At 52.7% G+C, this 12,265-nt stretch overlaps 4 protein-coding genes across 4 annotated transcripts; 3 read left to right on the plus strand and 1 right to left on the minus strand.

The window, feature by feature from the left end:
• Positions 1-5,834: 5,834 nt before the first annotated feature.
• Positions 5,835-7,418, plus strand: PtrM4_122730 (uncharacterized protein; the record flags this gene model as incomplete). Its single annotated transcript, XM_066108536.1, has 3 exons — positions 5,835-6,182; positions 6,288-6,911; positions 7,143-7,418. 3 exons carry the CDS (start codon positions 5,835-5,837, stop codon positions 7,416-7,418), a joined length of 1,248 nt encoding a protein of 415 aa, XP_065961721.1.
• Positions 7,419-8,026: 608 nt separating this feature from the next.
• PtrM4_122740 (uncharacterized protein) lies at positions 8,027-8,620 on the plus strand (the record flags this gene model as incomplete). Its single annotated transcript, XM_066108537.1, has 2 exons — positions 8,027-8,076; positions 8,125-8,620. The coding sequence occupies 2 exons, from the start codon at positions 8,027-8,029 to the stop codon at positions 8,618-8,620; spliced, it is 546 nt and encodes a 181-aa protein (XP_065961722.1).
• Positions 8,621-8,740: 120 nt separating this feature from the next.
• On the plus strand, positions 8,741-10,733 carry PtrM4_122750 (BASP1 multi-domain protein; the record flags this gene model as incomplete). The annotated part of the gene is made up of 3 exons (XM_001935515.2): positions 8,741-9,035; positions 9,101-9,708; positions 9,756-10,733. The coding sequence occupies 3 exons, from the start codon at positions 8,741-8,743 to the stop codon at positions 10,731-10,733; spliced, it is 1,881 nt and encodes a 626-aa protein (XP_001935550.2).
• Positions 10,734-10,949: 216 nt separating this feature from the next.
• Positions 10,950-11,881, minus strand: PtrM4_122760 (WcaG, Nucleoside-diphosphate-sugar epimerase; the record flags this gene model as incomplete). The annotated part of the gene is made up of 2 exons (XM_066108538.1): positions 10,950-10,962; positions 11,016-11,881. The coding sequence occupies 2 exons, from the start codon at positions 11,879-11,881 to the stop codon at positions 10,950-10,952; spliced, it is 879 nt and encodes a 292-aa protein (XP_065961723.1).
• Between the last annotated feature and the right edge of the window lie 384 nt (positions 11,882-12,265).

Below are 12,265 nucleotides of genomic sequence, written 5' to 3' on the forward strand. Positions count from 1 at the left end.
GGCTACATGTCCCCACTGGGAGGAAACCGATTGGAGGCACCGTTTGGGTCGCGTCGTAGCCGTTCTACTTCCCTTCCGGGCCCATATATGCTTCGAAACTGGTCTCTAGGCGTCATGCCTTCCAAATCAGACCGCCTGCTACGATGATGCATTAGTCATGCGAGCTGCAAAGTACCATTGTCAATTGCAACCTCGATCCACTACAGCCTTGCTACCCTTCTGCTCGATTTTGGATGCACCCATCCATGCCAAGAAACCGAAATGGCCGCTGGTGGAAATTGAGACGCCCAGCTCCGTTTGGCGGCAGTTGATTAACTTTTGAGAACCTTGTGGGCATTGTGTACGTCTCTGAGCCTCCCCCAAGATCACAGGGGCAGAGCTAGACGCGAAGCGGTGAGCTGGTGTTACCATATCAGGTACGTACCTAAAGTCCAAAATGGGAAGAGTAGCCATCTCCATGTGAACGTCGCCTGGGGATTAAAGGTATAGTCTTGTGGTGCGCAACAATTAAGAAGTGGCGCCAACGTCTTTACATGGAATGGCCTGATTCGTGCCACCACTGGACATGCCCAAAACAGAGCAATGGCGCCCGGGAGGCAAGTGGGCAGATGATCGCGGTCCCCTTTATCCTCTTAATCCTCAAACAGGCGCTGAGGCTCGTAAGGCTGACAAGGAAGGCGCCGATTGGCTCTGCTTGTTGCAGTGGGTGCGGACACTAGTATGTGTTCGCCTCCGAACACCAGGTCTCGGGCCTAGTGCCATGACCAGAGGGACGCCCCGCAATGTCGCTGTGCGTGGGATATTTCTGCGAATTGACAGAAAACGGCGTACACAGCAGTGATGCAGAAGCGGGACGTAAGCCAATCGAGACGTCGTCGACAAAGAATGCTTACCCAAGAACCCGGTTCGGGGCATGGTGGAGCGTGAGAGCGGATGGGACGTTGTACTTGCCTGGCCGTATAAGGAAATGCCTCACTCTGGGGTTTGATGAAACGGGATTACATTGGTGAAGAGGTCATCGGGTGTGATGTGAAGAATGCATCCAACTTGGCGATCCATCAATATGTGCATCTGGTTTGAGAGGAGATGCATACTGGAGAAACCTTAGCAGGCGGTAGTAAGACAACATCGGCGACCATGTGAGTCCACATTCGAAGCCGCATGGACGGCCGGATGGGTCGCGTTACAGTAATGTCTGACTGCCATGATGTGAAGCCACGAACCCGGTCAGAGGATTGCTACTATTCTCATGGCTACAGCAGTTCCCAAACAGACAGTAACAACGCTTGGAAGCGGGTGAGCCTGCTGGACTAGAGCATGGACTGCGAAATGTCGCGTGGGGATAAGACAAGTGGTCTTGGCATGTTTGTAAAGCTAGCGTCAACAGGTAGTGAGTCCGCCAGGGCATGACGCATATCTGTCCACACGGAGAACGCCACACGGGCGCCATGAATGACGGACGGACTTGATGGTCGTATTGATCTTGCATTGTGGCACCGACAGCCAGGTTCAGTCCGATCCAGTGTAACCGGATATTGCAAGCGAGCTCCGAGCTTTGACAGAGACCAGGACATGTATTTGTTATGCTGCTGGTATAGGTCAGTATTTGAATGCTGCTATGTGAGTGGGTGTTTGAGCTCGGATAATGTACTCATCCGGCTATCAGTGTATGAACTGCCCATTTGGACGATGGAGCCTAGTGGTGACATGTCGCAAGCAACTGTTGGCCCAGTCTCGGATCGGGCTGGGTAAAAGCATTGCATGGTATGATGCAGGATGATGACTAAAGGATAACCATGATTCGAGTCTTTCCGCGTTTCCTTCAGCTATGAGGCTAGATCTGATTACTTACAGAAATGGCAAGCAGACGCGCAAGATGGACAAGGGAGTCATGACCGAGCTTCTCCCGGTAAGTTGAAGTGGAGCGCATATGTTTGATCCTACACATGGGAAGAGTCAGCCAGGCCAGGGGAGGCTTTCGATAGTGGCTTGTTGACATGATGCTGCTGGACCGTCAGGCCATGCCGAACTCGAAGGGGCATGTTACATGTGGTGCGGGTGCGCCATTGCTGTTGGAGGCAGAAAGCAAACAAGGTCGATGTTAGTCAGTGGATCTCCCGCAAGCCATGTGGCTTATTGCTGATGTGGCCCTTGCCGGTTTAGTGGGAAGACACACTGGACAAGGTATGCAGAAAGTCAAGGCAGCAGAAGACGCTAGTGAGGCTGCATGTAGCCGCGGCGGCCAACTGAACCGGGTTGGGGGTAGACAGACATGTGCAGTAGGCGATACCGCATTTCCCCATGTGCATGTGCGCTCGAGGAAGAACGGAGGAGGGCGGATGGGGGACGGGGAGCAACGGTGACGGTACTCAGGGCAGGTGTACCGCGGAGGCTAGACAAACCTAGACTTTTGTGAAATTGGGCGAGGGGACGTGGTAGCTGCTTGCGCAGGGAGGCCTTTTGGCCGCTGAGTGGACGAGCAAAGTCATGACGACGCAAAGAAGGAAAGAAGACAGGTAGAGTGGTGGAGAAGCAACGGTGTGCGGAGGCTCATGCAGGCCGACGTTTATGGCAGCCAGTCCATGGGCCGTGTTGCTGCCCCTGCGGCTCCAGACGGGCGCGCCGTCGAGGTAGTTCATCGCTTACAAAAGCGATTGGCGCCATTATCCTCCGATGTCACATGTCACGGGGGGGGGGGGGGAGGGCAAAAGAAAGAAAGAAAGAATCCAGGTGAGGCAAAATGGGCGATGGTCAATAGTCCATGGCGATGGCGAGAGAGGCAGTCGCTACCGAAAGGGTTACTGTACAGAGGGCAGGCGCGAGGCAGAATTGCCGGCCCTAAGCTCCTTCGGCCAGGCCTCGCACCATATTGGCGGCGGCGCATGTCCACCAGAACGTCTCGATACAGAAGACGGCACAGCTGCACTGACACTGATTCCTTCATGGCATGGCTCGTATGCAAGCACGGTTTGGTGTGACGAGTGGGCTGCGGCAGCGCTACGCTCAAAACATGCTCGCAGCATCGTCTCGGAGTATTCGCATCGCGCCCTTCCCTGCACCCAGCCCACAGTCCACAGTCCACACAGTCTACCGCCCACGGCCCATGCTCCAGGGCTCCCTCCCAGGGTCCCGCGACCTAACAATACTACCATGACCGCGGCTGCGGAATGGCCAGCCTGGGTTGGACCAAGTCGACCGTGCAATCCCCCAAGACGGGCCTCGTCTTGGGCGAGTTGGAGCGACTTCCCAGCCCGCCTCGTAGTGTAACCATCATGTGTATCTTTTGCTCCATCTGTACCGAAGCCGTCCGCTTTCGCTCTCTGCTGTCCAGGAAAGCAAGACGGCAAGACGGCTGCTCGCTGCTGCTTGTTGCACACTACCACGCCTGGTGGACTTGTCGTCAGCTTGTCTGGCGACCAAACTCTATTCTCCACCCCCCAAATATATGCCAGACTCAGTATAAGACGGACCACAGATCCGCGTCGTTAGCGTCGACAGATTAGCAACAAGCAAGCCCTGAAGTCGTTCCTTCTCCGTCAACCAACACGCAACCTGCCACTACCCTACCAGCCTTGCTTGCTTTTATCAGCCACGATCCAAATCACCCTGACTACCCTGACCACCCGAGCTCCTGCCCGTAATCCTACCTTAGCCTCGACCCAAATCCTGCCGCAATTCCCCAGGCAAGTACTTCATCCAAGAGGCCTATATATCCCCCAGCCTCTGCGCCCCAAGAAGCCTCCTTCTAACACACATACAGTCGTTTCCGCTACTTCCTCATCCATCCATTCACTACTACTACTACTACTACCCCATCTGACCACCAACCTTCACAATGGCCCGCCCCGCCAGCTGCACACACAACTTCAAGTTGATCAAGTCAGACACTACCCTCGTCGTCTGGAACTGCAACCTCTGCCATCATGGGCCCTTCAATTCCATCTACGAATGCGATCAGTGCAAGCTCAAGACGTGCCGACCCTGCGCTGCCAAAGCATGATGTAAGTCGACCTTGTTTTGCTTTTTTCGCCCAACTTTCCTCCTCAAGCTCAAAGGTCCGTGATCCTTGCCCTGCACCACGTGCAAGGCTTTCGCGGTCCATCGGTCAAATCGATAAAATGCAACTTGTCGGTGCTGACTCGCTGCTGCAGATGGAATGCACTGATCGCCGGCTACGATCAAAGCACCCGAGATCCCGGTACCCAGATGCACGCGACAGGGAACGTTCCCACCCAGCTCGCCTCTTCATTGGCGACCCACGATATTCACCATCATCCTTCGACATGCATCTCTTCTGTTATCGCTCCCACTCCCACCAGCATTATCACGCTCCATCATTTTAGCATGGCGTTCGGGCGGTTCCGTCTCTCGTCTTTTACCCATCTTGGCCCACGCACTACTTTTTCAAAACGGCAAACTTTTCCCCGCTGCTATCAGCTTCACGACTCGAGTACACAAAAGCAAAGGGGTACCCGCTTGTCATGGTTTCAGTTTTTTGACAGGGCCCGAGCACTCATGGCCGTTGCAGCCATCCACTTGTTTCATTCTACACGGCCGATTTTTCCAAACTATACCACGGAAGACGTTCACACATCATCGGCATGGGTTTTTATTTCCGAGTTTTACAGTACAACGGCTGGTGCAAACCATTACGCATAATGTCTTCGTTTCTTCTCATACACTATTTGGTACCATCTGGTGGGCCCGTCGGCGTCACAGCAGGCGTCTACATTGAGCTCTCTGTACATCTAGACGCCTATAGGTGGGGTCGCTGTTTCACATACCCAGGAGGCGGCATGACTCGGCAGTCTAATAGACGATTCTATACCATTCTCAGATCCTACTTCCACCGCTTTTCCATTAACCGCAGCAAGTGCGTGAATTGGCTCGTGCCATGCATTCTGACGTGATGCCGATCCCTCGACCGTTGTCTAGTAATATCTATCGCATGTCTTCGTCGCCATTCTCCGTCGACCCAAGCATGCTACGCACTGAAGACGTGAACCGGCATGAAAACCGACCCGCTGCCTTTGCGCCCCGAAGCGAGGCCTTCGAAAGTTCGCCGAAACATTGGTACAAAGACAGGGTCATGCACATCCGCCATTTAGCGCCCCCAGTTCTTACCTCTTTACGAAAGCCCGCATTCCAGATCAACCGCAACGGGCCTAGACGACATCTTTCCACGCTCCTTCCCAAGGGTGCAGAACGAGTTATGTTTCAGCGTTAGTGTGCGAATCCGAGAAAAGGAAATAGTGCGAGCCGCCTTCTCGTTTCGTACGCGATATTTGCCAGAGTGGATAGATTCGCCGCATACGAGCAGAAAGGATTGCTTGACCATTCTTTGTCGCCATCGCCATGTCCAGATCCCAAAAAGCACATCGTGTCATGCTGAAGCTACTTCTGCACACTTTACACTGCCAAGAATATGTAAGTCATCTTTTCGAGAAGTGAGGCAAAACTTCTGATACCAAAGACCGCGGTCGAGGTTCCAAATCCAGTCCAGAAACGTTCGCACGAGCCTCCATACACCTCATAACTCATACATGCACCATCAGCTTTGCCTCTGCAACAGAATACTTCTGACATGGACTTGCGACGGAATCCCGTAGTGAAGTTTTGGCGGTGCCTGCCCCTTTTGCCGAACATCCCCGCCTCAAGCGCACGGAACACGCCGCCACATCCAGCCGGGCCGAAGATGCATGCTGCACTGCTGACATTGCCGGTCTAGGACTGGTGCTTACATCGTGCGTTAACGTGCGGGATCAGTAAGCTGGGCAGATCAGTAAGCTGGGCACCCCACCCAACCTGACCCGACACTCTACACAACCACCACAATGCCGCGACAACAACGCTCTATACAGACTTCTCGTGAAGGCAGAATAAGCCTTGCTATAGCTTCTTATCATAATAATCCAAAACAGTCTATTCGTGCTCTCGCAAAAGCTTTTGATATACCACAATCTACACTACACACGCGTATCCATGGTGTCCAGCCACGATCAGAGACAGTCTCTGTCAACCGCAAGCTATCGCCTATTGAAGAGCAGTCTCTCGTACAGTGGATCCTAGACCTTGACCGACGCGGTTTTCCGCCTCATATTATTGACGTACGACGAATGGCAGACGCTCTACTCGCTGCGCGCGGCCAAGATCCACCTCCACAACCTATTGGCAAGAAGTGGGTGCCGCGCTTTGTCCAGAGCCAGCCAGAGCTTCAGACAAAGTGGAGCAGGAGATTTAATAATTAGCGGGCTGAATATGAGGACCCTACTGCAATCGCACCCTAGTTTAAGCTAGTAGAAGAGACGCGCCAGACGTACGGCGTCCTATACCAAGATATCTACAACTTTGACGAGACTAGGTTCGCGATAGGCGTCGCTGGCACGTCTAAGGTAGTCACAAGCTCTGAAAGAGTCGGCCGAGCAGTTGTCGTACAGCCAGGCAATCGCGAGTGGGTTACAGCGATCGAGTGCGTTAACGCGTCTAGCTGGTGTCTGCCACCGTTGGTGATCCTGTCTGGCAAGGTCCACCAAAGCAGCTGGTACAATAGGCTCCCACTAGACTGGGTGAAGCACTTTAATCACTATACAGCGGCTCGTACAGCTAGGGTATACCGTCTCCTTGTCCTAGACGGCCACAGCAGCCACGCTACGCCAGAGTTCGACCAGTACTGCGCTAAGAACAAGATTATCAATCTCTGCATGCCGCCTCACACGTCGCATCTTCTCCAGCCGCTTGATGTTAGCTGCTTCTCGCCGCTCAAGCGGGCGTACGGATGTGAGATTGAGAAGCTCGCCTGCCAAGGCGTCTACCACATTGACAAGATAGACTTCCTTACAGTCTATCAACAGATCCGGCCAATAGTTTTTACGCAGCAGAACATCCAGGCAGGCTTCCAAGCAACAGGCCTTGTCCCTCCTTGTCCCGATCGCGTCCTGTCGTCACTTACAGTAGCCAGGACACCGTCTCCGCCACAGACAACTATAGATAATAACGCTGCAGCCTGCGCTGCAGCGCAGACAGAGACACCACATACAGTAGCAGAGCTTCAGCAGCAGGTGCGCTATCTCCAAGAGCGGCTACGCCGGAAATCAGAGAGCCCAACAAGCGTTGCGATACGCCAGCTTGCTAAAAGCGCTCAGCTTGCAATGCAATCAGCAGTAATTCTTGCAGAGGAGAACAAGAAGCTACGTGCAGAAAATCAGCGCCAACGACAAAAGCAGGAGCAACAGCGTCAATATATTGCTTCTAGTGGAGTGCTCCAGGCCCAACAGGCTCAGCAGATAGCTACAGAGGCAGAAAGGGTAGTTATGGGGGGTGACCAGAACCAGACTGGTGAGCGACGTCAGCGCGCGCCGCCGACGTGCACGAAGTGCCACGTTCAAGAGCATACTCGGAATTCATGCAGAGCTAGATAATTAATTATATCTCTTAATTTTATCTAATATTATTGCGTTGTTGTGGCTCAATTGCGTAGAGCGTCAGGTCAGGTTAGGTAGGGTGCCCAGCTTACTGGTCCCGCACGTTATCAGATCGGGTTTCCTTTCATTCATCGTCAGCTCGTCTGCACAGCGGATTCACGATACTGCCTTGTGTTCCAAGAGAAAGCACTCCTAGCGCTGCAACACACCTCTTATACGCACCACAACAGTCACACAAATAAACTACCGGCAGGATTTTCTAATCACCCCATTTATACGCATTAGCATGCGTCAAATACTCACTCGGGGCCACTCACTCGGGGCCACTCACTCGGGGCCAGTCACGACGTCTAACTCAGCCGCACACAACCATCAGCAGCCAATCAACAGGACATGGCGCTTTCAGCTCCCAACCTAGCGATACATATATAATACCGTGAAAGATCCGATTAGTTTTCATATTTCTCACATGCTGAACTGCGGTCTTTTTGTCTCACTTCTGCATGAAGCAGACTCATTCAGAAATCACCCAAGGTCAGAAGCAGCTTTGAGCAAGAAATACAACCGCTGTGTCACCTCAGACACCTGTAGAGGTAAGAGCAATCATGGCTTCTGTGAGTAGCGATGATACGGTAGGGAGTGACGGGTCTACCGCGTAAGTCTACCCATGATGTGTTCAACACCTCCATTCACAGTAGAAAAGATGTGTGTCACCCCAAGAGATGATCAATGAATTCTGGGACGGCCTTATCACGAAGAAGCCAGCCAAGGTCACCAAGATCTTCCCACAGAGTCTTTACACCCATCTTCTCCCCCCACAACGCAACTTGGGTACTTCCACTGGAAAGAATGCAAACGAGTCATACGAAGCAGCCGCAGCAGAATGTCGCGCTCGCGTTGAACGCATCGTCAAGGAGTGTGTACGTACAAACGAGAAGTTTACAGATCAAGACTTTGACATTGAGAACCTGGGGAACAAGAACTGCCTGGAGGGCCTCATGTATTGGTACGAAGACAAAGTGACGACATCACCATCAGTCAGCCCTTCACAAGTAGGAAGCGCATTGTCAACTCTTATCAAAAGTGGGGTACTGATGACGAACGGCTTGGGATTCGAATTCAATGCCACCGCCAAGTTACTGAACGGCCAGTCTTCCAACAGCGGAGACGGTCCCAGATCTGTGCACCGCGTGGACTGAATCTTCGAGAATCCAAAGTTCGCCGTCGATGGCTTCTCTAGCTCCGACCTCAAACAGGGTTCTTCATGTGATTGCTGGTTCATCGCTGCAGTGTCAACGATATGCAGCAATCCCGCCCTCATGGACAAGATCTGTGTCGCGCAGGACGAAGAATGCGGTGTGTATGGCTTTGTCTTCTATAGAGACGGCGAGTGGATCTGGACGGTCGTTGATGACAACCTCTACCTTAGCAGCAGTGACTTCGGCGCTGCACGGGGCGATCGATGGGATCCGACGAATACGGAAGAGATAAAGTACAAGAAGAACGAGCAGACCGGATCAAGAGCTCTCTATTTCGCTTCATGCGAGGATGAGAACGAGACCTGGCTACCCCTACTTGAGAAGGCATACGCAAAGGGCAAGTGGTTTTTCTTGTGTTGAGTTGGGCGAGCTGTTCCAGTGTGCCATGTCTTGACATGTAGATGACTAACAGTCACATAGTGCACGGCGACTATGATGCGATTGCAGGGGGATACAGCGGCGAAGCGGTTGAAGACCTGACAGGAGGTGTCACAACTAAGATCCTGACCAATCGCGTGCTACGTAAAGAATCCCTTTGGAACGAGTTGCTTCAAGTGGGCAAGAAGTTCCTCTTTTCTGCTTCCTCGCTAACTGCCTATGGTGACGACACCAGCGCTCTGAAAGGCCTAGCATTGGAGCATGCTTACTCAGTACTGAAGGTTGTGGAAGAGGAGGGCGAAGACGGTAAGAAGTACAGACTAGTTTTGATACGCAATCCGTGGGGCGGCCGAGCTGATGCCGCAACGGGCGAGTGGACAGGTCCTTGGTCGGATGGGTCTCGTGAGTGGACGCCGTATTGGCTGAAGAAGCTCGATCACAAATTCGGAGATGACGGTCTCTTCTGGATGTCGTACGAAGAGATGCTCGAGCGATTTGATCTGCTTGATCGCACTCGCCTGTTCGACGACACATGGACTGTTGTACAGCACTGGACCAGCGTTTCAGTGGCATGGGTAACCGGCTATATGGACACCAAATTCTCAGTTGAGATCAAGAAGTCTGGGCCCACTGTCTTCGTACTCTGCCAGGTAAAGTTCAAGTCGTCACTCTCAGTTACAACTGCTAATGACATTAGCTCGATGAACGCTACTTCAAGGGTATCCAAGGCAAATACCATTTCGATTTGCACTTCATACTACAAGGCAAGGATGCTGGACCAGGCGATCACATTGTACGTGCTCGTGGCGCCTGGTTCGACGATCGGACCATCTCGGCCGAAGCCAATCTCGAGCCAGGCATATACGAAGTCGTACCCAAGATTGAGGCGTCACGCGATGCGCAAAAGCCAGAAGTCTATGAAGTGGTGAAAAAGCTTGCTACCAGTAACCCACAAAAGCTACGACAGATTGGGCTGAATTACGACATTGCCCATGCCAAGGGTACGTTTGAGACCGATAAAGAGGCTGCTGAAGTCAAGGAAAAAGAAGCGAAAGCAGCAAAGAAGGAGAAGGAAGACTTTGAAACTTTCAAGAAGAAAACAACAGAGGGATTGGAGGTGTGGAAGAAGGAGATTGAGGAGAAGCTGAGTAAGCAGGGGTCAGTCGATACGAAAGAGTCCAAGGATAGTGAGACTACAACAGAGCAGCCTGTCACCAAAACGGATGCCGCTGAAGGTCCCGAGGACAAGAAAGACACATCGGCTGCTTCTGATAAGTCAGAGGACTCATTCGCCACAGCCACTGTCACGGCTAAATCCTCAGGCTCTACGACGGAGCCTGAGACAGAAGTCCAAGTTGTCGACTCAAGCAAGGATAAAGAGGGAACCAAGGGCGATGACACTGCTGCCGCTGACAACGAGGCAATACTTCCTCATTCTCGTGAGACTCAGACTCAGACTACAAGCGATGAACCTACCCCCACTCAGCCTCCTTCAGCTCCCAAGCCCGCTCCCACCAAAGAAGAGGTTAAACCATGGAATGCAGTCTGTATTTTGGGCTTGAGGGTGTATAGTTTGGACCCCGAGGTGACTATCAAGTTGGTCAAACCTAAGGATGCGGAGGAGGCGGCCATATTGGATGTGGATGGAGACACGGCCGCTGGTGCGACTATGTGAGTGGTCTGAAGGACTAAGATGTGTCATGAGATATGAGAAGTTGTCAAGAAGGGTAGGCGTGATTTTTTTGGGGTCTGTGGATTAAATTGATAACTGAGAGAATCTGATTGTTAAATGACAGCAATATATGATTACGGCATAACAAAAAACCCTACTCCCTTTCTCATCACCCCCACCCCCACCTAAACCTTCCCCCTAACCCCCTCCACAAAATCTCTAATCGTCTGCTCTAACCCCACATCCTCACTAAACCCCAATTCCCTCGCCCTCTTCGTATCATACCTAGCCGGCCAACTCAACACAATCCTCTGTGTGTTCTCATCCCTCTTCTCCCTCACCAACGCCCTAACCTCCTTCCCAGCCACCTTCTCCAACGCGTCCAAAATCTCCCCACTCGTCGCCGTATACCCGGGCAACAACACCTGTCTAAAATGGCCAAACCTCTCCCCGGGTACACCAACCGCATGCACCAAATTCGCCGCCAACGTCCGCGGCGACGTCAGCCAAATACCTATACTGGGATCCACGGGCAACTCCGCCGCAACCCCATGAACCGGCTCCCTCACAATACCCGACACGAAACTGGACGCCGCCGCCGTCGGCGCACCCGCTCTCACGAAAACAGTCGGTAACCGCACGGCGCGGCCGTCGATGAGTCCCCGCCGCGAGTAATCATTGACAAGACACTCGATCATGAGTTTCTGCGTCCCGTAGCTGGATTCCGGCATGGGCACCACATCGACTTCCGTGGCGATGTTCGCAACGGCCGCGCGGCCGTATACCGCACACGAGGAGGTGAAGATTACTTTGATGCCCGGTCGCGACGTGGCGATTGTGTCGAGCAGGGTGCGGACTGAGTCGAAGTTTACGCTGAGACCGAGCCGCAGGTTGGATTCGCTGCCGGACGACATTATGCCATGCAGGATGTAGACTGCGTCGGGGGAGTGGGCGATGAGGTCTTGGCACGCGGTTGGGGAGGTGAGGTCGGCGGAGATGCATGTTATGGGGATGTTTGTGGTTGTGGTTGAGGGGGGAGTGGGTTTGTGGACGTCGGCGAGGAGGAGGGATGTTGCGGTTTTTGTTTCTAGGAGTTTGGCGGCGAGGATTTGGCCGACGAAGCCGGAGGCGCCTGTTATGAGGATTTTCATGTTTGGGGTTGGTTGGTTGGGTTTCTTGATGGAAGGATCTCGTGTTCCTGGGGTGTGTTGATGGGTTTTGGGATTAAGGGATGTGTTTATTTATTTATTGTTTGTCTAAGGAAAAAGATGTTTAGATTTTACATGTACATCACTATTCTAACTATGCGTTTGCAGAAATGGGCAGCAAACTTATACTCATCTGCAGACTTCGGTGTTGAGGCCGATGTACAAAGTGTGGGGAACGGCGCTTGTCCCGGATCTTTGCATCCGAGGTCGGTCGCAGCTTTCGCGAAAAACGCTCCTGTTAGGATGTCACCGTGGTGGACGAGCTAGCTATTACCATCAATCGGCTCTAAGAGTGTGTCCGCATGATTTATAATCATCTGTCAGTGT

This window comes from Pyrenophora tritici-repentis, chromosome 6, assembly GCF_003171515.1.
Source record: "Pyrenophora tritici-repentis strain M4 chromosome 6, whole genome shotgun sequence".
NCBI classification, from domain to species: domain Eukaryota; kingdom Fungi; phylum Ascomycota; class Dothideomycetes; order Pleosporales; family Pleosporaceae; genus Pyrenophora; species Pyrenophora tritici-repentis.